The sequence below is a fragment of the Callionymus lyra genome, chromosome 13 (assembly GCF_982586985.1).
Source record: "Callionymus lyra chromosome 13, fCalLyr1.hap1.1, whole genome shotgun sequence".
Lineage (NCBI taxonomy): Eukaryota > Metazoa > Chordata > Actinopteri > Syngnathiformes > Callionymidae > Callionymus > Callionymus lyra.
Genome location: NC_141830.1, coordinates 16,188,734 through 16,213,218, shown reverse-complemented (window position 1 = coordinate 16,213,218; position 24,485 = coordinate 16,188,734). Strand labels below are relative to the sequence as shown.

The window sequence follows — 24,485 nt, the reverse complement described above, 5'->3', positions numbered from 1 at the left end:
GCTGTGCGAGGCGTCGGCAATGACAGGCTTGTTGTCTCACCAGCAGCAGACTCACAGAGGGAGACCGAGATGAAGACACGCGTCAGCCGGAGATATTTCCACGACGGTCCCGCTTCCTCTCCGCAGACAGACGGACGGATTTGAGCAAAACTGACAACTGTAAAACTCCCCCCACCTGCACTTTAAGTGTTTTTTTTTTAAGGTAATTCAAGTCTTTCCCTGGAGGAAAGTCGAACTGAAAATAATGTAGACATTCACAAAAGCCTCCTTCCATTTTGGTGAGTATCTCTTGATCAAAAATGGACATCAATCATTGAAACTTGCCCTGCCAAAACTATAATTCCTACATTTTTTACTGTCAATAAACACTTTTTAATCCAAGTCCAAAAAAAGCAAATGTGCCTCAATTTAAGAAGAAGTAAGTAATATAATAATATAATATTTGTAGAGCATTACTTAAATATTACTTAAGAAGAAGAGTCAATTAATTGGTTCACTGATTTAAAGAACTGCGTGTTCTTTTAAACAAGGATAAGAGTAAACATTTTTTAGAGCTCTTACATTGCACTTTAAAAATATTATGTATTCAGTATTTTTTGTCTCATTTTTTTGATTCTTCTCACTGAGTTTATTAATGACTCTTCATCTAGTTTGAAAAAGCTTTTTTAAGACAACTTTATCCTTAGAAAAGTAAAGTAGTCTTCGACATTTATCATTATCAAATCATTGCTCTTTGTTAGCTACAGATGCCAATACCAGCACTATTAAAGATGCACCTTAAATGTAGCATGCTAGTTAGCGACATGCTAAATCTATTAGCTTCTTGTGTACTTAAGCATGCTAACAAATCTTTTTTGTAGTTATGTATGTCGCCTAATAAAGATTTGTATTATATAAAAAATGTAATGGAAGCACTTATGGGGAATTACGTACAATAGTTTGAATCTAAACTACATTAGAGACATGTTTTCAAATCTACCAAGTAAGTAATAATAATAAATCTATTTATTCCATGGCCACCGTTTACAGTCGCCTCTCAAGGCACTTTTCAATGAAGGCGATTCCAATTGGAGCTAGAAAATAATTATGGCATTACCATGACAGCGATCCAATGTGGAAATGGATGCTTGTTAATAAAACGCTTTAATTGTAATTTAATGCGACCATAATAAATAATCATAACCATGTGTAAAAAGGTGCGTTGTTGCTCAACCTCTTGCTTCAGAAGGCAGAATCGCAATTTTCACGAGGCTTCATGAAGCGGTGTCCTTATTTTCAAAGTCCACTAGATGTTACTCTCTATAATATATTAAAGCTATTATATTGACACGTCACATCATTTTAAAACCGAGGGTGTCACTAACAGGCCTAAAGAAATATAACTTTTTCATGAAGTTTCATCATCTCATCAGTTTTTTAGTGGGGAGGGGTTCTCGGACACGGGTAGAGCTCTCACGCTTTTTTCGCCATTGGCGTGCTGAAGTAACATCTTGCAAATATGCTGCCGTGACCCACAATTCTTGGCGACGCAATGAGTCACTTGAGGAGGATTCGTTCACCTTTGACCTTCCTCAAGTTGTCCCAGTAGCCGCACGAAGAGCTTCTTTAAATGCGCTCTTGTGTTGGCAAAAGAAACGACAATTATTCACGCTACTTCGACTCCGTCAGATGTTGATGTTGCACAAAATAAGACTCACAATCTCGCAGACATCTCTCAGCGCGGCGTCTCCTCATGCGTGTTGACAGGATTTCCACCGAAGAGCACGTTCTAGTTTTGCCTCTGACTCACATCCGTAGCAGCATATTCCGGCGCGATGTGTCTATAGTGCTAATTATGCAGGCGAGCAGCGGCGCTCGCTCCCTTCAGATAAATCTGTTCCTTTGGCTTGTTGTGGAGGTGCAGAGTGTGTGTTTGGATCACGGCTCCATCATTCTTTCTCGCCCCGACTCCCACTTGTACGTCACCTCTGATGAACAGTCCTGCTGCTCACTATTGAAGACACTTCACGCTCGTCTAGCACAGTAATGAGTGGAGATGGAGTAGGTTTGAGTAGCTGCCACTAGGAAAAGGTTGTAGCTTCAGAGCCCTGTTTATTACAAAGGCTTTAATTGTGAACAAAAAAAAAGAAAAAAGTTTGCTGGTTTACAAATACTTTTTTTTTTAAATGCCATGGAGTTCTTGTTTATGGGCTGAGCAATTACAAAACACAATTGCTGATGTAGCCACTACCTCAGTTCAATTTGCATGTAAATCTGCTGGTGTTGTTTTAGTGAACTGATTTACAGTGATTTACTGACTGCCTCAAGTAATTGTTATTGTTTACGCTCCCCTCTGGAGGAATAAATTAAAGGCAAACATAATTTAAGTGTGGTGTGTTTGTACAAAGAGCATTCTTTTTTTTTTTTTTTCATTTTTGTGACAATGAATGCGTGTTTTTGTCTGACAAGGTGTTTATTCTTCCCAGGAGGATGTCTTGCACTGAAAAGCTTCAATCTCAATAACACAAGATGTAAATTTAAGTTTGTGATTATCCATCCCCTCAAGGGCTTTTCTAAAGACTTGTGGATGTATCCTTTTTTTACATTTTTATTTTATTTTTTACAGCTAGCGGCTTACGTGATATGTAACACATATTACACATTCCTACATTAAAGACTCCTCTCATTGAGTTTGAGGATCCATGTCGGAGGAGTGAAGTATTCATTTTACGGTGTAATTAATGGTGATGTGCTAATGAAGCTTCATGACACAGTGTCATGTGTGATGTGGCGATATGTTCACAACTTGATCATTCCCAGGGGCCCAAGTCAAACTAAAGCAAGGGACCGTCAAAAGACAAAAGGAAAAAGAAAAAAGGACAGCAATAACAATAAATATTTCCTCATAGATTAAAAAAATTAAAATAAAACGTGTAGCTTGTGTATTTTTATTATTTATTTCTTTATATTGAAGAGTGTAATGTTTTCAAATCTTATATTATACTATATATATAATATGATTCCACAACATGCAGACTGGCTAGAATTTTATTGAACTCGTTATTTGTTCCAAAAAAGAAAAAAGAAAAACGTAATTAAAGAATGTTGGAAATCCACCTTGGTTAGTTACATCCAATTGTTGGTGTAAAAATGGCTCTTCTGCGAAACCGTTCATCAGCTTGTGTGGTTTGGTGACTGCGGCCGGCGTGTGTTTTCTCCTGTGCCAGGGAGAGATAAAAAGCGCCAGACATGATAGCTCCCCGAAGTCTGTATCATCAGTGAAATGAACTGCAAACTCCACGGAGATCCGTGCATCCGTTGCCGTTAAATTCGCCCTTGAGCGAGATCCAGGAGCGCCGTTGTAAACTCTGCGAGAGGTGTTGCAGGCCTCGCAAAGTGCAGTGACCCCATTTCAAAAAATGGCATGAGAATATTTGTCTCAGAGGGATAAAAGGGAGAGAAAGAAGTATGAACTTTAACACAGACGGAGCTTATAAAGAAATGTGACGGCATGAATTCAAAGACGGTCCAAAAAAAAATGTCCTTAACAAGGACACTGAATCCCCCCAACAGCCCTGTAATAGTAAATAGCTGGAGAGTGAATTGTCTTCGAATTTTAATCGGAACCTCAAACTCTCACATTCACGCAGGACATCACCCCCACCAGGGAGAGCCATCAGTAGCGATTTTTGAGGATATCAATTGATCATTTTCAACCATTTATTTCCTCTTCAGGGCCCTCGCCATCTGTGCAACTATCATGGCGGGTTACTGGAATTAAAATAAAAGCCGTCGGCAAAGTAATTCTTTCCCTACACACACATACATGCAGTTACAAAGTGTTTGAATAAATAAAAATACACCCACTGAGATACGCTGTTGTCACAGGTTTGTTTGTGCCTACTTAAAGGTAAATCACTGCCTCCCGGGGATACATATCAAACACAAGGACTTCAAAAACTTTTGTGAATTTGGCTTCACAAGAATTGTTATAAAATGAAAGCGCACTTCTTTTTTTTATCACCAGTCCCAGTGAAACAAAACCAGAAGACATCTGATAAAAACAGAATAAAATGACTATACATCTTGAGGCGCTTTCAAACCAACTTTGATGTTCAGCTTGGAAAAGATGACATGAATGACAAAAGGAAACAGAAGATATGCTATTGTTGCTGATTCCTGCAACTGAAGAGTTAATTCAAGGATGTAAAGGACAGTGAGATTTGTCTCGTCCAACAAATTCACCTTCATTGAAGCACTTCATGAATAAACCAACGGACAAGCTATTTTGTGTCTGACATTTGAACCTTTTGACAGTTTCAAAGAGTGACTTCTGTATCGCTTCAAGGATTTTTAGTTGAAGAAATGTTTACTGTACTCAATTCTGTTCCTTATAGAACTTCTGACTTGATCTTCCCTGACCAATCAGGACGCAAGATCCCATTTAATTTTCCAGGAATTTAAAGAAATGTATTACCAAACATTGCCTTTGCAAGTAGACAAAAACCTCTACAGAATAGCTGTTCAAAACCACAGAGAGTGCCACCTAGTGGGCTGGGAAAATCAGGATACTGCTTCATGAAGCCTCATTCACCAATCATTAGACTTATTTTGACATTTGGATATTGAAATGTATCACAAAAGCATAAAGGAGACACAGGACATTAACGGTTCTTACCGAAAACCACCATTAATGGAAACGCAATTAAATCGTAGGTGTGCTTTAATCGAATATTGAAAATATATATTTAATTTTGAGAAAAAACTGTAACACTTTCTTCGGAATCAAGAAATGTAAATTTCTTGCCATGTCTTCTCTTACTAACTAATTCATCTTGGTAGAAGTCTCAAACACACGTGAGTTTTTTTCTTCACTGGCAAAAAAAATGTATATTGTTTGGGGCCACACACATTAATTGGTTGGTTATCATGTCCCATTTTTGGATATGACATTCAGGAAGAAGTGGAATTGATGCACTGAATAACTTATTCCCAAATCATTAAATCATTATTTTAGAAATAAATCTTAAATGGTTACTAATGTCAAACTCTCCTGATTCATCCAATGTTTAAACATTTTAAAAATGGAGTATGTTTCTCATCATGACTGTGTTTTAAAGTTATTCATTTTTAAAGGTTTCCTCTGTCTGAAATCTCAGCGAACAAAAGGTTACGAAAGCAAAGTCCATTATGACGTAATAATGACTTCACTCCTCCTCCAGCCAGATGTAATCATGGCCACTTTGTCTATACAATGAGTCCCTTGGAGGTGGAGACTTCCAGGATTGATGACACGTGTCGACAAACCCTAATGATTGACCAATCACAGCAGAGTGGGTGTGGTTATGGTAAACAAGATTTTATATCCAGAAAAGGAAGCGTTTTCAGAGGGCGGAGCTTAATCACATTTTCTAATGTTAATATATAAATGAAAATAGAGTTTTGTACAAACAAACACATACTGATGATACAATAGAGGTTTAAGATCTGTTTAAGACACACTTAAATCAACACATTAGTTGCACTTTAAGTTGAATCTATTTGCATGTCGGAGTCGAATATCTACAGTTTTTATGCATCTGTTCACTTGTTCTTTTTTTGTGAATATAGTTATAACAAAATCTTTATCCGTTTATCTCAGATGGTCTTCCTCTACAAGAAAAAACATTCATTATAAGAATGTTTGTGGACTTCTCCTTTTCAACACAGCAATTACTACACAGGATTTTGTCAGACACACAAAGCAGAACTCAAAGAACTGTTCGGTTGTCTGTCCTATTTGGAAGGAGAAAATATTTTGTTTACAACATCGTGTTTTTCTTTGATCCTCAATTGCTAAACCTGAAAAATAAAATGCAACTTCAAATGCGGGAAAGAGCTCTACTTCACGCTCTGGTGACACCGGAGAAAACTTTTCTCTAAGTGATGGATTTTATGTGAAGGTCAGTGCTCAATGTGCCCCCTCTGGATCAGACCTCGTCCTCGATGATCCCTGAGCTTATGAATGGACTTGCACAACTGCAACCATCTGTTTTTCAAGTTGTTGCACTCCCTGAAGGTTATATGAGGCAAATACATCTAAAGAGAAAAACATGTACATGTATAGGTGTCCATGATATTTGGAATAAATAAATGCAGTTACTAATAGTTCTTTTAAGACGACAGTAACCCAGCTTGGTAAAAAAAAAAAGAAGTAAATATTCGTAGTCGAGCTCAGTTCATCTGAATTTATTTCTTCTGAAAACGTTTGTCGTTAAGTCACTTCTTTACGCTGCCGTCTCCAGTGTCTCACCATGTATTCGATGTTGTCATGCTTACATGCAGCATCTCTATTTCCTTTTCCAACAGTCGGATGGATTGGCTTTAACTCAAAGGCTTAATCATGTGTGTTTTCCATCGTAAAAAAGGTTGTGCAACATACACAACTTGACTGTTCAAAACAAACACAAACGATTATCTTTTCTTAATAACTTTTGCTCCTCCTAGAGGCTGTATATATAAATATAAATTGAAGGATTAGCCACATCATTGTTTAAGCCAAAGGCTGAAAAAGTAGTACCTTATATTTTAACATTCCTTTTTTTTTTCTTCTAAATATCTGGAATTGATTCAACATTACTCAAAAAGATATTTAAACTGTACTAAATGTTAGAAACAAATTAGAATAAATTCAACTGTTTACATATTTGCTGCCGTATACACTTTGCGTCGGCATTATTTGACATAATTTTCCTGAGTTTAGAGATTTTCCTCAGTTGATGGAATCAGTATTTTGTAGTGTTGTACTAGAGACATGTCTTTGTCAAATACAACACCCAGGTTTCTCAGGCTCAGTTTGACAGACTGACCTAAGTCACCCCCCACCTCCAAATAGTCTTCTTACTAAACTAAAATGCTTCAAACCATATCAATCGTTCTGGTGTTTTTTTTTATTGACCCTTGTATAACTTGTGCCACTCTGGTGAATCTACTCAGTTTTACTGCAGCAATGCTGCTAGATTTCTATCAGCCCCACTTCTCTGCTTTCAGTCCACGTTTCAATTTTCCAGGTAGGATATATTTATCATGGATGGATGGAAGAAAAAGACGGTTGTACGTATCACCTTTTTCCCTTTCCATAAAAGCGGTTGCTGGTTTAACTACATAACATGGTGCTCTCCGAGGTCCATTATCATTGCAACTGCCCATTGAGTCTTTTCGGTCTCCAGGCGACCAGAAAATAAATGATCGGCTTTTTGCCACGACTGGTGTAGAACTTGTGAAGGAGAGGTGTTGGTGCTGTTTGTGCAGGAACAGATTCCTGACACATCGTGATGCAGGATATATGTGAGGACCATAAATAAAACGTCGTCAAGTAGTGTTGGAACGACATCCAACCAGAGAACAAACCCCGAGCTTTGTGTTGCTGGAGAATACCAGCATCGGCATGAAAATCAATAACTCTGTGTCGTGGTAATTATGTGGAGCAAGAACAGCGAGGCAGATGCAAAGAGACACTTCATTTAGTGATTCTTGGGTTCACTATCTGTCGACTCCCTCATTTTCTTTTGACGCTAACAGATTATTTCAAGAGTCACACGAAGCTTAACGCAGACACACGACTCATCCGAGGGGAATTAAACTTGTCTCTGGGAAGATTCATCTGACAAACAGCCTGGTGATTCTCTAGGATCCATGTTTTCAGAGGTGGTTAGGAACGGAATGATTTGATGCTAATCAAATATATATATATTTTTGTAATCCGTTGTTTGTTTAATTTTTACATTATGGTCTAAGATTGTCTCACCGAGTGTTTCTATTTCCACTGACTGTTTCCAGTGTGTTTATAATTGTACTATAAGTGTACCAAATAAATGATATTTCTTATCTCAAGAAACATCTTTTTTAAATGCTTAAATCTTAAAAAGAAACGGTGTAAATTAATAAAAATAAATACAAGTTTTCTAATTGTAGGTGGCAAATAATGCAATTGGGTCTAAAAAAATATCCTCAGGATTCGTTCGTGCAAAACTGTCCCATATCCGGCCTAGCAAGTCATTTAATACGTCCTATGTATATGAATATGTACTATTTTGGTTTGGGCACTTTCTGATAGGTCACTACATGATGATTTCACACATTGGAAATGTATTTTTGAAAGTATTTATTTTTATGAGTAAAGGATTCTTGACCAAATTGATTGGCGGCCATTTTGTACCAAAAATGTGTCCAATACCATTTTTTCCAACTTTGTGAGTAATCAATACATTTCTCCATTATCCATTGAAAAGCTACTGATTTGGTTATTTAATGGCTTGATGGGTTTCATTGCATTGTACAGTTACCAGTTCATCGTTTTTATTCAAACAAGCTTCAGCCAATCAGCGTCGACGTCACATGTAGCCAGGATACAGTACGTTGGTGTGAAAAGTCAGACCAGGAAGTGCCCGACGAGACAGATGTTTCGGAACTGATCCCGTCAACAAAGATTGTCTTTTCAGATGTGGCACAAAGTGCTTTTCAAATGGTTCAGTTGCACCTTCGTTGTTCTTCATCACCGAAGGTCATGAGGTTGTGCACCCCGATGTTCACCATCCTGGTGAAGTGAGCCTTGTCCTTCTGGTGGATGGGCTGCAGGAGGTGGTAGACCTGGAGGTCCTCCAGGCGACTCAGGGCCACCCGGAATTTATCCTAGTATTGGTCTGGGTTCTGCTGTGTTTCACACAATTCATCGTTTCATCAGGTCCTCGCTCACCGTCCAGCATTCATGACAAATGATAATTACTGACAATTGTCGTACTTTCTGAAGTCTTTGATGGCGATGGAGCTTTGAAGACAACCTTAACATCAAAGCCGGAGGTTCAAATCTCCAGAAGTGCTTTGTCATCTGTGAGAGATTTTGGATAATATCACTCCTTTGTCTCAAATTATTACTATGTGACCATTTTTCAAGAACAGGGACAGTCTTTCCACGACGTATGTTTCATGTTATAGTCATTGCAATATTCTTTATTTTTTACTTTTTTAAATTCTTTTCATTTTTCCTTTTCTTTGAATATTTTCTGTTTGTCAAAATTGTATATTTATAATTGAAGTATTTAAAAATATAATCCAAAGATTAATTTATTAAGTTAGAAAAGGTGCACGTGTGTGAGAAAATGGTCAACTCTTTGAAAGACTCTTGGGTGGAATGACATCAAATATTTAATGCATCACAAATCTCATTTGATATCCTGTAAGCTCGATAAAATACCAAATCTTTTCATGCACAACATGGAGATATAGCTCTGTATCCTGAGGAAGGGTGATACAGCACCTCAACATGACCTTTTGACAAACTAATCCCTTCTAAATGTCACTGGTGCGTCTGAATATCAGCCCCGGGTGACGGGATGGGAGATGTTTTTCACGTGCAGGTTCATGACAAACTGCTCCCTCGTCAAGATGTCGGCATCTTGGGAGGGAATCACAAACATATTTATCAGTTCAATAAGTCAGCGTGAGGTTGGATGCCGCCCCGGGCGCTGGGTGCCTCATTAAACGTGCACGCTTTTGGTGGTACATGTCTGTGCCGAAGATCCACATGCACTTTGATCACCAGAGCTGTCAGCGAAGCTTTTAATACCCCGGCGGACTCTGCTATTAGCTCGTCTTTTTTTTTTGCACGACACTGGCTGGATTGATTTCAGTCACTCTTTGACTTCATTTATGCTGCTGGCCTACTTTCTCAGTGAAAGGAGATTAATGGAATCTGTAGGTGTTTATGAAATCCAGGGGGATACAAAGCCAGCAGGATACCCAGCGACACGCTCACCGTGGAGGGGGAGAAGATTTACTGCTCAACAATGAGTTTGTGAATTTGCCGCAATTATCTGCACAGCTGTTATTTGCCGCGTTTGCCAGATACCCCGCTGCATTGTCCCTTCCACTGTGAAGGTATTTGACTCAGTTGTTTCCAAAAGACCTGGATTCATTTCTCTACTGTACAACTCAAAGGAAAGAATGGATGGATAAACCTCTCTGTCGCATAATAACGGAATGAATTTAGTGACACACACTTTAGGTTTGTGTATCGGACGGAGGAATTGAATTACTCAAGCGCCACTGCACTCACACACCTCCCACAAACATCTGTATATACAGTCAATATGGAAAGTATTCTTTACTTTTACCGCATTTTCTTTTGGTATGGACTCATTTGAATTTATTTTTTCTAATCAATCTACACAATACGACAGAATGATATTTTGGAAAAAGTTTTGTTCCAATATTTTGAAAATCTTTATAGAAATACGACACTAGAAAAACACATGTACATAAGTATTCCCTCTCTTTATTGAGTACTTAGGTGAGGCACCTTTAGCAGCCACTACATTCTAAAGTCTGAAGTCTATTAAGCCTGTTTGGGAATGATGCCAAACGCTAGGCACACTTAGATTTGGGCTATTTTTCCCATTCTTCTCTGCAGATCCTCAAAGGTTGGATGGGGAGCGTCACTGTACCGAGGATTTTAAGGTCCTCCCAGAGATACTTGACAGTGTTCAAGTCAGGACTCTGACTGGGCCATTTAAGTACTTTCATGCAAGTTGTCCTCGAGCCATTGCTTTGTTATTTTTGCCTGTGTTCTTGGGGTCGTTTTCCTGTTGAAGGGTGAATCGTCTACTAATTCCGAGGTCCTGTGCTCTCTGGAGCAGGTTTTCAACCAGTATGTTTCTGTGCAGGGCTCCATTTATCCTTCCCTCTATCCTGACAATTCCAGTGCCTGCTGCTGAAAAACATTCCCACTGCATGATGCTGCTACTACCATGCTCCACCGCAGGGATGGTATAGGCTAGTGATGTCCTGATGAAGCTTCATGAAGCAGTGTCATTATTTTCAGAGTCCACTAGATGGCGGTCTCTGCACTATTTTCCCTTTGTTTTGAACAACTGTTCAAAGAAATACCATTGCTGTGTCTCAAATCGCATACTTCTCTTAGTATACTAGAAGTTAGTATGCATCAGGATAGTGTACATACTAACTACTACGCAAATTCTCAACAGATAGTATGTCTCAAATCAAACACTGCTGCTACACACTAACCAGAAATGACGGGACAGCTTCTTCTACTACTATTTAATGATGGTTGCAACCAGCTGTTTGAACGCTATCGCTGACACCTGCTGCCAGCACGTTTTGCAAGTTTGGAAAAAGAAATAAAGAAAAAATATGAGAATCGAAATATTCGCAAGATATTTACGCCGGTATCAGCACCGAAGACGTCTCATCCTTCTACTGCTGCGGAAAATACAACTGTACGTATATGAATATATATGCATTTATATATGACGTAACTTCCGTTTACAACGTCACTAAGATGGAGCTGTTTAGGGTAGATAGTGTCCATCGAACCATACTCAGTTTTGTGGGCGTTTTAGTACGCCAATGTAGTGTGCATGGCGCACTAAATTTCGCATACTAAGAATTGAGACGCACTAACGCACTAAAAGTACTAACTTTGAGTACGCAAGTATAAGATTTGAGACACAGCACAGGTTATTTTTAAACTGATGGCGCCACCTACTGACCTCTAAACAACATGACACTGTTGTCCATCACTAGTATTAGTTGTTCTTCTGCATGTGTAAGGAAATGACAATTCTCTTTAGAAGAAATCAACTCCAGTAAATTTCCACCACGACCACGTGGCACGGCCATCTTAGAAGCTAGTTGTTTAGAGTAGCTGACCAATTATACAAGCGAAAATGACCAAAGGCCTTTACCTGATCATTCATACTATAAAAGATCCGCCTTTTCATTAGAACTTTGCACTTGGCACTTGAAGACATCTCTGCGATAGATCTCTGCTTTGCTAAGGCCCATGATCGTTTAAGTTGTGTCTCACTATACGAGCTTCAGGGGTCGGTTCATTGAAACACAAAACCCCTCACATCATCGTTGAGTCAGAAAAAGGCTCCTCAGACAATCCCTTAGACTCCAGACAAAGTTTGGTTTTTGCTCTAGAGCACAGGTGTACTCTAGTTTAGTTGTAGGAACATCTCGAGGCCAATCAGTGGAAACAGCGTGCATTTAAATAGCATGCATTTAAGTTTAGCTTTGAGGGCCATAGCAGGGATTGTGAATGGAGACGATCCCAGTTTTTTCGACAGACTGGCGTCCTGCCCTGCCACATTTCGCCAAAGAATACTTATGTTAATGTTATTCATCATTATGGGGTATAAGAAGTAGATTGATGAGAAAAACACAAATCCAATTTCTCTGTTAATATAGTATATATATACAGTATTTATATAAACATGTGTTTTTTTAATGGCTGACAAAAGACAAAATAGTGTAGCTCTCTCAAATATTCGATCACGGCCTGACTAGAAAATGATTTGTGAAATCATTTTATTTAGGATTGACGGACAGTTCCCAATCCACTGCTGTATGTTTTTTACACCGTTGGATACCAGAGTGCATGAGGTAAACCTGCACAACAGGGCCAGAACATACACACTCCACAGCGCCAAACCAGCGTCCTCAGAGACTAGACAAGCAATACATATATAGATACAGTATATATATGTATTTATGAACACACTTCATACTGTGATCTCTGTCAAAGTTCAATGCGCTTTATCTTATCAACGGGTAGCTGGACTATTGCAGCCAACTGCCCGAGCGCCAGGAGATTTTGAAGTGGTCACTTAAGGCGTTTTCTTACACCGTTGAACACAATGAATCGTCCGGACTCTGCGCAAACACAGTTGCCTCCATCTCAGGCTATAAAAAGACCCCATATATGTTTAGGTAACGTTTTTTACACAAGCCGTTCTGATGATGGATAATGCAATCTGTAGGCCACAGATGATGCTTTTGGTTTAAAGGATGTTGCTTGTTTCATCTACTGAGGTAATAAACTCGAAAGCTTGTTTGTTTCTGGTTTATCTTGAAGAGATTTCATTTCGCTAATTTATTTGTTGACATTGAAGCCGTGTTAAAATTGAGCCCATATTTCAGCAATAACGTTTTCCTCAATTTAAATTCAAAGTAACAATTGTGATAATAAGAATAAGGGCACATCCTTGAAAGGTTAATAGCAAACCAGTTCAAATATAATCATCACAGTCAATCCCTTCATTTGCAGTGTGCAATTCTTTAAATTCTATTTATACCAGATTTATCCGTCTGAAGTCTTTTTATCTTTTGCCAAAGCTCCTTGATGCTAAATAAATTATAATCCCATCCGAATGTGATTCATATATCAAAAGAAAGCAGCTGAGTTAATAAATCTGGTATTTCTGAATAAATAACGATGACGTTCAACTTTTATTGACCTCCTACGAGAGAATGATGTTCCTGCCCGACGCTGCTGGTCCAGTCCAGCTCCTTTTATCTGCACAATCATCCAGTGTTTTACAAAGCCATCGATTCACCTCTGCTTTCACTTCAGTAATGAGATGTAGTGCGGGCTCCATGCCTTTTGATCTCTCCAGACATTTTTATCTTAATATGTCACGGCTGCACCGAGAAGGGCAGGACAGAGTCCAACATCGATTTCTTTGAATAAAAAAAAAAAAGGCTACGACATGGAGGTTGTATAAAACTGGCCAAAGATACTGGGGAGGGAGGGAAGGGATCATGGTGTTAATGCCAATTCTGGCTAAAGTGGTAAATAAATATGAGTTCTTGTTTTTTGTTTTATTAAAATTCTCCACCGCCTGCCCAACAGCACATCAAGATGTGTAACAGCGTCAGGGGCCGACCGGAGCTGATGTCGGGATGTCGGCTGGAATAGAAAACGAAACCAACTGCTTTATAACATTTATGCACTAGGTGAGTTGGAATTCAAGGTTATTGCATCACCATAAAGGAAGCGGGGGTCTCTCAAGGCACGAAGCACCGGAAATAAAAGCGTAATAGTCAGACTTGAATTTCATTTTTTCTCTTGCTGTGGTAATGTATTGATCTTTTTTTTCGTATTGAAGTGCGAACTATGTTTTAGAGGAAATTTGTGAAAACTGAGTTAGTGAGGATACATCCTTCTATACATCTGTCCAACTTTATTATTATTATCAGGCATTCCCAGCGAATGGAACAACAAAAAATACAATGAAAACGAATCGAGTAGATTAAAGTCATAACCATTATTAGTTTAGTCTTTCACACTATTTTCATCCAGCTAAACTTGTATTCCTTGTAATATCTACGCTATCAAGTCGTTAACTTCACCAGCGCACAATTGAGACTCACAAACACCTCACTACATGTGATGAATCAAGAAAAAACAAATTAGGTTTGAAAAGGTTTTTTTTTTTCTGAACACACACTGAGCAGCAGAGAAGAGGAGAATAAGCTAAACCATTGTTTGTTTTTGAGCAAGGCACATCGGGTTCTAAAGATTATTATCTTTCACGTCGGCACATTTATTACCCACACTGTGCATTTGTACTCGGAATAAAAGCATTTTGTCTTCATTACTGACAAGCTGAGACAGCCCGGATAATGGCAGATGAAGCACTTAGAAATCACAAACAAGTGTCCTTCTGTTGTGCGTCTGCACTTCTTTAAGACCGTTTATCAAGGACGCCACTCAAGGACCTCAAACGCCCAATAGCTTCTTCAGTGTCAGATTTGAATTCATGATCTCTCAACGCGTTTGTTTAAAAAATATATATTTTTAATGTTGATATGAATACTGTTATGAACTAGTCTTCCTTTCCTCTAAACCTTTGCGTAATCTGTGATACGAATAAAGGTTTATCTTGAGATTCATAGCAACTGTGTTTGAGGTCTGAATAGACACATATATATGATGAAGTATCCTTTTTACAAATAGAGATTAATGTTTAAATTCACAGTCTAACACGAACAGCAGGGCAGATTTGAAGTTGATGCTTTTAGTTGTGATAATAAGTATGTTTGGAATTATATTTGAATCCGCACGACTGCCAAAAAACTGCCCGTCCGATGGAACACGGCAGCTTAGCAGCGACTAAACTTTCCTGCAGCGATGGTGGAATTAAGTTGTTATTATTTCCTTCACATGACAAACAGGCGGAAGCTTAGAGGTTCATGCTCCAGGTGTTAACTGTGAGATTAGCAGCTAGGCTGGTCGGATGAGTGAAGCTGCTTTGACACAATTAGTTCGATACAAATGTAGCAGAACCTGACAGAGAAGATCTTTACACTTTTGGAATTAATCCAAAGACGTTGTCATCATGATCGGCGGTTAGCCCCGACACCGATCAATTAATCATGACTTATGTAGCCGTAACAGTGAAGAAAATACGCTGAAATTAAATTAGTAGGATTTATTTCACACTTATCATCTGTTACTCTCACTTTCAGCTCAGATCTGATCCATTATCACCTCTGCCAAGGAGGTTCTGTGATCAATGTTGGTGTTCTCTCCATCTCACGAAAGGCGATTAGTGGAATAAATAAAATAAATAAATCTGAATTAGGTCAAGGTGAGACTTTAAAAGAAAATATCTTAAAAGTGAGATTTTGAACTCAAAGTTTTTGTACAATTCAAGGGGGTCTTGAAGATTTCGTCATTTGGTTTCTTTCACATCTCAACACTTGCCTGCTTTCTTTACAACTAGCAAAAAACAAAAATAAAACAAGAAATAGGTGAACAATTAATATGATCAAAACATGTCACATTTTAATGTGTGCTTCTGTATTGAGTTGCAATTTACTATTGTATATTGTCATACTTTGCACTAAAACTATTTATTGACGTATTGTTATAGTTTATTACTATTGTTACTTAGTATTCTTATTTTTTTTTAAAAATGTGCTATGAATTCTAAATCTAATTTGTATGTATGTTTATTTTTCTATTTTAAACTTGCTGCTGTGACAAGACATTTCCCCACTGTGGGATAAATAGAGGATTCTCTTCTCTTATCTTGAAAACGCAACAATCAAATAACAAAGATATTTCAACTTTAAAGTGACATAATGTGTTTGATAATATAAGAGGGAGCAGAAATGCCACGGTCACTTTTATTACTGTAATTTAAACAGGTAAAAACTTCTTAAAGCTTTCTATGCTGAGATCAAAAGTCAAATGTTGATTCATAAAACCTGAAAAACGTTTTCCTGGCTTACCTTGAAGAAGTGATCAGTTTTGTGTTAAACTGGTTGAAGCTTTACATGTTTTTATTATGAACTTCTCAATGATAAATGCCTCGGTATGACGTATGTTTTATTCTATTTTTCTAGTGTTTTATTCTTTTTATATTTTATGTTCTTATACAGCACTTTGTGTTGCTGTTGTTTTAAAGTGCTGTATAAGTAAAACTGGGTTGAGATAAGTTAAATTAAATGAACTAAGACAGTTATTTATTTTTAAGTGAAGTTGCAAGTCAACTTGCAATTGCTTGCATGTTTACTGGAAGTCCCCTTGTGATTCTCACTAAGGAAGTTAATACATTAGAACAATTCCCAGCAGATACTTCTCTCTTTTAGTCAATATATATTTTTTTACATCAAACGTGTCTGCAGATCTGTCAGATTGGCTTGTGGTTTTAGCGCCAATAAGGTCAAAGTGGTTTCTGTCTTGTGATGGCAACTCACTAACTCACGGTAAAAATTGACAACCAAATCATTTAAAAACTAATGAAAAACAAAATAAACTACGAAATAAAAATCCTACAAAACTTTGTAGATGTATTTAATTCATTTTTTTAAACTTATATTATAGATTATGAATATGACGATTATTATTTTTTTTCATTTTATTTTGAGTTAGTACATTTGTTTTTAAGATTTTGTCAATTTGGTTTGTTCTAAGCCAATGTAGTTATTCTATGAATCCCCTAAATTAACAAAAACATTACTGACTTTCAACATCCTCATTGAGAAACCTGTTGAAACCTGCAAAGTTTCACTGTCGGGGAAATTTCCCTCTAGATCTTGTGGTTGAGACTGACCTAGTTAGGTTTAAAATGTGACGCTTCTTTTATTGTGGTTTTATTTTGTATAGTTACTTCCTGTTCCCCCCGAATATTCAAACATGCAGTACACACATTACAAATAAATAACTTAAACAAAATTAACAAATAAAATGATATAAATAACATCATCAATAAACAGTAGAAGAATACAAGTGTGATAAGGTGTGAACGATGTTTAAAATAACGAGGAAAACACCTAGTTATTTCCCTGATGTCACCATACAGTGAAAAACACTTTCAAAACTGATGGGAAGGAATTGCAGAACATTGTAGACAAAAAAACAAAACCAACATTTTGTGAAGCAAAATGACTATGATGTATTTTTTTTTCGATCCATTGTAGATTTTTCTGAATTACGGTACAAAAACAAAGTTAAAGTAATGTTATTTACAAAGCCGTCATAACACATATCGTATATCATATTAGTTAAGCGAGTGCTCATGGGAAATGTAGTCTCCTGTCGGGCTAAACACTACCACTTTAGTCCACTGGCGTCGCTCGGCTTCAAATCGCATAGAGCTGCTTTAAATGGCACTCTCTTGAATGGTACAAAGAATGATTTTTTGGTTTAGTTTGTTCTGGATTAGAAACTGAAAACTGAAAACTTAAAACTTAAAACTTAAAACTGAAAACAGAAAACTGAAAACACAAGCATCAAGGTTTGTCACAGCACACCATCAATCCCATTAGTCTCCACCTCCAAGGGACTCATTGTATTAACAAAGCAGGGTGCAATTACAGCTGGCTGGAGGAGGAGTGAAGCCATTATTACGTCATAATGGCCCCGCTCTCGTAACCTCTCGTTCGCCAAAATTTCAGACGGGGAGAACTTTATAAAGTAATAACTTCAAAACATGGTCATGATGAGGAACTTACTGTGTCTTGGAGAGGAAGACTTCAACATTTGAAACATGTGAGTAAGTCATGAGAGTTTCACATTCATTTTCCTTTAATTAGTCTTTGTTAACATTGTTTTAGGGTTGCTAAAACACCAAAAATAAGTATTATATCCTTTAACAGACCAACCATTGCCTATTTTACACTATGAGTGATCTCAAAAACTCCTGTATTTGACCACCAAATGTTACAATCATACACATTAAAATTAAATTAATACAATTTGTATTTTGATTTATTTCTCAAATTAAATTACAGGAATCAATCAAACACTGGTTTCCACAGATCATACATTCAATTCAAAGCAGATTATACGTTGTGAATTTATGGAGCTTTTTGTCGGCGCTGAACTGACACGATGGGATTAACATGAACACATAAAAGCACATCAAAAAGGTTTTTCCACACACACCTCTGAGTCATCACGACTTCAAAAGCTCGCCTTTCTTTGGTCTCTATGATTACCCACGTGCCTCGGGCATCGCTTGCAAATTGACCTGGTCTTTACAAATGATAGTAATTACTAAAAAAAGAAAAAATAAACCTTACATGCAAGCAAACATGTTGGCTAATAAGAAGCTCATCATCATCATCATCCTCTGATTGGACTCTTTATTATCGTGGCCGGCATATGGCTCTTCAAACAACAGGCTTCTGTTTGGACAAGGTAATGCCAGCCTCTCGGCCCAACGTCACCTGGCCAGGAGCCTGATAGAGGGTCATCCCTCCTTTTCATAAACGAAGAAGTCTTTTGCGTATTTGGCACGAGCGACTGTATGTTTTGATGACGATCACCTGAAACCACACGTGACTGCTGTTTCCACAGAACCTACATCATGGATATTTTGTTCCGATATTTGGCTTGTCACGTAGATAGGGGAAATGCAACAGAGACGAAAATGTTCACCTGTCACGAGAGCAGGATACAGGTAAGCCACAATTTCTCCTCATTAAGGCTCAACACATGTATCCTGGAAGGAGGAAGTGATGCGTTCAGGTTACATTTGTAGATGTGAAACTCTAAAGGATGAGCCAGCTGTCTCTGTAGATCTAGTTAGTGAAATTTACACAGAAAAAGAAAAGTATTCCCTACATATATTTATATATAACTTGCTCTTATCTCGAGTATGAGATTTTTGCTGAAGGAACTTTAACTCTGACAATCTTGATCCTTCAGAAGAAAACACAAAATGAGCGGAATTCTTGCGTCTCAGTTTCCATGTCTGGATTGGTACCAGTACTTTTAATGTCGCTAACTAGATCAATTTATATTTCCTTGTAAAATGTTGTCTAAAATTTTGGATTCCAACATGCACCAGCCATCAATTTAACCCCAAATGAGTACTGTCAGAATGTAACATTGACATAGTCTGTTACAATTAGTGTTGACAAATTCAATATATTTTTTATTTCGGATGAGGTTTTCATGTTTTTTTCTATTTCATTCATTTACTACTTATACAAATAATAATAACAACAACAATACCACAAATAATAGTAACAATGACAACAGTTGTAATGATTTAAAAAACAATAATAACAACAGGATTAATTTAAAAGTAAAAACAGTTAAAACATTTTTTCCCCAAGCTTGAACATTTATATAATTCTATTGATTCATTGTTTCTTTACCTGAAACTAAACTTTAGCATCTTACGATTACATTCTTCTCAAATAAGTCGAATTTTTAATTTATAAAGATATATTTCTAGTGTTAAAGACAAAAAATGCATGTGCATAAAAAAAGTTTTGGTTGATTGTTTCCCTTACGAGCTACATATGACTGTATCAACTAGAGCACAGTTAGTGACAACAATACAATCATAAATGAATGGGAGTCAATGTTAAAACTGCTCTGAGTAAAAAAAAACCCAAAAAAACCCAAATTTAGGAATAAATCTTTTTTTTTTTTTTTCGTAAACACGAGGAGAAATATCTAATAATATGAAAATATTTATCATAAAGAATGTGTACATTTGCCTCCTACTTCGGTTATACATAGTGGGCTTGTTATTTGCAGACATCAACATTCCTTATTAGCAACACGCCCACGTTTTTGAATAAACCCAACATTGCAGGTGACCAAGTTTCCATGGTGAACATTTCTCAATAAATTGTGGTTGTGAAACTTCAAAAGGGTGAAATAGGAAGTTGACAGATCACGTATTTCCTGGCGGCTCTTTAAGTTTCATCTTAGTGTGGGATATAAAACAAGACAAATGTACACCTTGATTCCTCAGTTGGGGTGGTAGTTCTCAACATGAAGGGTAAGAAAGTTCTTTCTTCTTAGATCTTTTTGAATAAATCAAACTATTGAAAACCTAAATCCAATAATGCATACATCGGATATGGCATCAGAGTATATTCGATCCTGTTAATACTTTGTGTAAAATTTTTAAATCACTTGTAAACATGAAAGTATATTAAATTAAACTACAATAATATATTCTACCTTATTTTTCTTAGAGCTGTAATATTCAAGCATGTTTTTCAACAATTGACCAAGTCCCCTTCTCCTATTAAATCATTTATGTGAGTCAGTTTTCACAAGTAGCCCTTATTTTCATTCACCAGCAGCCGAGCCTGCATTGGAGATAATAAAGCCTTCACAGAACAGGTATACATCCAATTATGTCTTAAGAGAAAACACGTTTTTGATTTCTAAATCTCTTTGTGACACTCTCAGGAACCTATAGAGTTGAATGTCTTAGTGATTATAGTTATAGTGTATAGAATTTGTAAATGTAAATACTCATGATATTAACTGTTATTGATGTACTCAATTAAACAATAATTATAGTATAATAATGTTAAATAAAATGTAAACTTACATTTTTTTTCTTTATTCTACACTACATAAAGTGGTAGATGATTTTCATTTTATTTATTTGTTTTTAACAGTTTTGTATATTTAGAAATTGTATTCATTAAAAAATACAACTATATCTGCTTAACTATTTTATGCTTGTATGTCTTTTTTAATCATAAGGTTATGACTATACAATAAAACTTAGAAATGACCACTAAGAACACATTATTGGTATTATTACTACTGATACCAATAATAATAACAAGAATGATAGTTAAAAAAAACCCAATAGTAATAGTGACAACAATAATAATGATTAAAAAACAACAACAACAATAATAACAATGGGATTTAGTTAAAAGTAAACCTTTTTTTTCAGGCTTAAAAATATATATGTATATTTATATATATATGAATAATGAGATAATCTGCTATGCATAAATACAAAAAATGTTTTCACTTCAATTTAATTTGTTGAATCAGCATTGGAAGTTACAACTATATTATAAAATCTGGATTTTCTTTTTTTAATCTTTGCATCTCTTTTACACTTCTTTTCGACAAATTAGTGAGAGCGGTGCAACACTCGAGCAACGGAGTTGACGTGATAAATCTAAATTTTCAAAATGGGGTTGCGAAATCATTATTTTTGTGTTGAAGCTCATCACATCATCGCTCCGCCGTTGAAGCGCGGGTTATCAACAGAAAGATACATTTGTGAGTTTCATTGAATCAACAGATCGGCGCCTCCTCACGTGTCAATGTTTTGAGCAAATCTCCGCGGTTCATAGGCTGTTAAACGTGGTACGGCATGTAGCAAATGGACAAAGGACCAGAATACAGTGTTGTCCAGCGTGCTAATCTCTTTTCATTCTCTCTTATCAGCAGAGCTCTGAACCCTCGAGGAAAGGATGAGTGTTGGTTTATCTGAAGGGACAAGAAAACTGTGCTGTCTCACCGGGTTTGTTCCAGGCTGCTGACCCAGCAAGAAACCTTCGTCTCCCGTGGTGCTAACTGCCTGTCAGATCAAACCTCCCGGTGCGCTGGTTGTCGTCAGCCCCCCCGACTCTCTCTTGGGCGGAGGACGTAATGTGACATGTCTCTTGCTGCCTGACCGTCTGAATTACACTGCTGACCACCATGCAGGTTTGCCACACAGCCCTGTGTCTGTCCGTCTACGTCATCACCTTCCTGCTGGGCCTACCGTCCAACATCCTGGCCTTCTACACCTTCTGCAGGAAAATCAAGCAGAAGCCAACCCCGATTGACATTCTTCTACTCAACCTGACCATATCAGACCTCCTCTTTCTTTTCTTTTTGCCCTTTAAAATGCACGAGGTGAGGAACAACATGCGCTGGGCACTCCCTTATCTATTCTGTCCTTTGTCCGGCTTCATCTTCTTCATGACCATTTATAACAGCACCTTCTTCTTGACCGCAATCAGCGTCGAGCGCTACCTGGGTGTAACCTTCCCCATCCAGTACTCCCTCAAACGACGGCCGGTGTACGCCATCGCCGCGAGCATCTTCTTCTGGATTTTCTCGGTGAGCCAGCTGAGCATAGTTTTCATCATCCCCTTCATCGGGAATTCCACCGTACGCCACAACACCACGCGAGAGGTTTGCTACGAGAACTTCAACAACGAACAGCTGAACGTCCTCCTGCCCGTTCGACTGGAGCTCTGCATCGTTCTTTTTTTCATTCCCTTCATGATTTCTACTTTCTGCTACGTCAACTTCATCAGGATTCTCTCGAAGCTGCAACACATAAACAGACGCAGAAGACTGCGAGCCATCGGTATGGCCATAGGAACTCTGCTGGTGTTCGCCGTTTGCTTCGGCCCCTATAATATCTCGCACATCGTGGGATTTATAACCCACGAGAGCCCTCACTGGAGGGACAGCGCTCTTCTCTTCAGCACCTTCAACGCCTGTCTGGACCCCTTAATTTTCTACTTCTCCTCGTCGGCCATGAGAGAGAACGTGGGCAGCGTGATGCAAGGGATCAGGAGTCGCCTCAACAGGTGCTTGCCGAGTAACGTTTATCTGGCCTCTGGAGAGAAAATTAACAAGACGGCGAGAGATAAGCAACACAAACAAGAGACGATCAATGAACTAAGCTGAGAGAGTCGAAGCCGTGAGCAGCTGCCTTCAATTATTTCCTCATTCCTCATTCCACAAGCAGGAAATTACAATCATGTTTTTGTTCGCCATGTGAGGGGGACTCTTGACATTTTTCAATACTTTTCCGTTGCTAAATGTTGACGGACAAGGAAATGACAACCCGATGGGATTTCAAACAACAAAACATGGTACTGGCCACAATCTAATGAACTTGATACACGTGTGAACAAAAAGGCTCAAATACGTCAAATCTTCTCTAAATGTTTTAAACACGGAACATTATGAATCTATTTTTGACATTCACATGTTTGTTTTGTGTTTTCTAAATACTGTGTTACAGCTTCATATTTAGGAAAAGTACAATGCTACGAGGTTTATTCTACAAACATGTCAAATAAAGTGTGACACACATCACAATAAGGCAGAGCTAAAGTACTTTTCCCCAGTGATGTGTTGATGAAGCTTCATGAAGCAGTGACATTAGTTTCAGTGTCCACTAGGTGTCCCTCTCTCCTGTATACTATATTGCTTTGAACATCTATTCCATTGAAACCCTCACATAATTTTCAAACTGAGAGCGCCACCTACCGAGCTCTAAAAATGTGACACTGCTTAATGAAGCTTCATCAACCCAGAAAGTTTTGTTAATATTTTAAAGGGAAATGGATCCGTTCTAAAGTCCATTATTGATACGTTTGAGGATTGTGTATTGTACAGCACATAATACTGTGTGAAACTGTTTCACGTAGCTTTGTCACCCCATCACTTATTAGGGATGAAATGAATTTCTTTGTCTATTGTATTATTTCTTGTAATTATTCAACGATACAAAGCTATGGGAACATCACCTCAAAATGTAGCTATCTTTTTACATGATCTAAATTGTAAATAAATCTCTTTTTTCACCCAAAATTGTTTTTTATTTATTCTTAAACTGCATTTCATTAATCCGCCTTTGATGTAATCAGTGTGGAAAAATAAGAACCAAACATCCTTCAAGAACACAAATCAGCGTCGCACACCGCAAACACAAACAAAGCTATCACACCAAGCAAGTGTCGGCCGTAATCCTGTTTCATACGGATTAGGACTGTGTTGGGGTTGAGCTGATCGCTATCCGTTTGACAGGTGGATCATGCATGACGTATTCATTTTGACACGCAAACGGCAGCGAGGGGTGTTCAGAGGTAAGCAGCCGCAGACACAATGAAGGGATACACAAGACAAGCTAGTGAGCAGCAGCGATGCAGAGAAAAGGTCCCTGAAGATGGAAGCTTTGATGTGCAAAAAGCCTTGTCAATATGAGATGCAATGCATGTGGAAGCAAACCATTTTCATGATAACAGACATAATAGAGAATCTCTAAAGGGGCCTCTGAATAAAAGATGATGATACCTCTAATGCAGACTCATGCTTAAAGTAAGGCCGGAGGGCCACATTAAGGGCCACATTAAGTGCCACATTAATAAAAACATTATTAATTGAATTAAGCTCCTCGATATATTTTTTGTGCTCTATGTTTACACATAGCTACAAAGCTACTTTCACATATATTTATAGTATATTCATCGACTTACAAGTTCTCTAGTTGTTGGATGAAAAGCAACAAAGATGGCGATAATCAATTTATAGAAAGTGTTATTGATTTATTTTGTGTGGGTAGAGTCGAATCGAAATGCAAATGGATGAAAATGGTAGGCTCAGGAAGTTGTCGATTTCCTTTCCCTGTACATTCATGTTTCAGTTA

The 24,485-nt window shown here is 37.7% G+C and overlaps 2 protein-coding genes across 3 annotated transcripts in view; both read left to right on the top strand.

Moving 5' to 3' along the window:
* The window catches only part of LOC148067540 (uncharacterized), a 49,652-nt gene that overhangs the window by 11,341 nt on the left and 13,826 nt on the right, over nt 1-24,485 (top strand). Inside the window, exon 9 of the mRNA XM_087806315.1 lies at nt 44-2,416. Within this exon, the coding sequence (XP_087662441.1) occupies nt 44-73 (30 nt within the window). The 3' untranslated portion in view covers nt 74-2,416. The remainder of the gene's footprint in view (nt 1-43; nt 2,417-24,485) is intronic.
* Nucleotides 19,952-23,637, top strand: LOC148067541 (free fatty acid receptor 2-like). 2 transcript variants are annotated; one of them, XM_087806325.1, is made up of 2 exons: nt 19,952-20,072; nt 21,500-23,637. In XM_087806325.1, the coding sequence occupies exon 2, from the start codon at nt 21,755-21,757 to the stop codon at nt 22,736-22,738; it is 984 nt and encodes a 327-aa protein (XP_087662451.1). In that variant the 5' UTR covers nt 19,952-20,072; nt 21,500-21,754; the 3' UTR covers nt 22,739-23,637. The 2 variants fall into 2 exon arrangements, with proteins under 2 accessions (XP_087662451.1, XP_087662453.1); XM_087806327.1 differs by having other exon boundaries at nt 20,011-20,072; nt 21,503-23,637.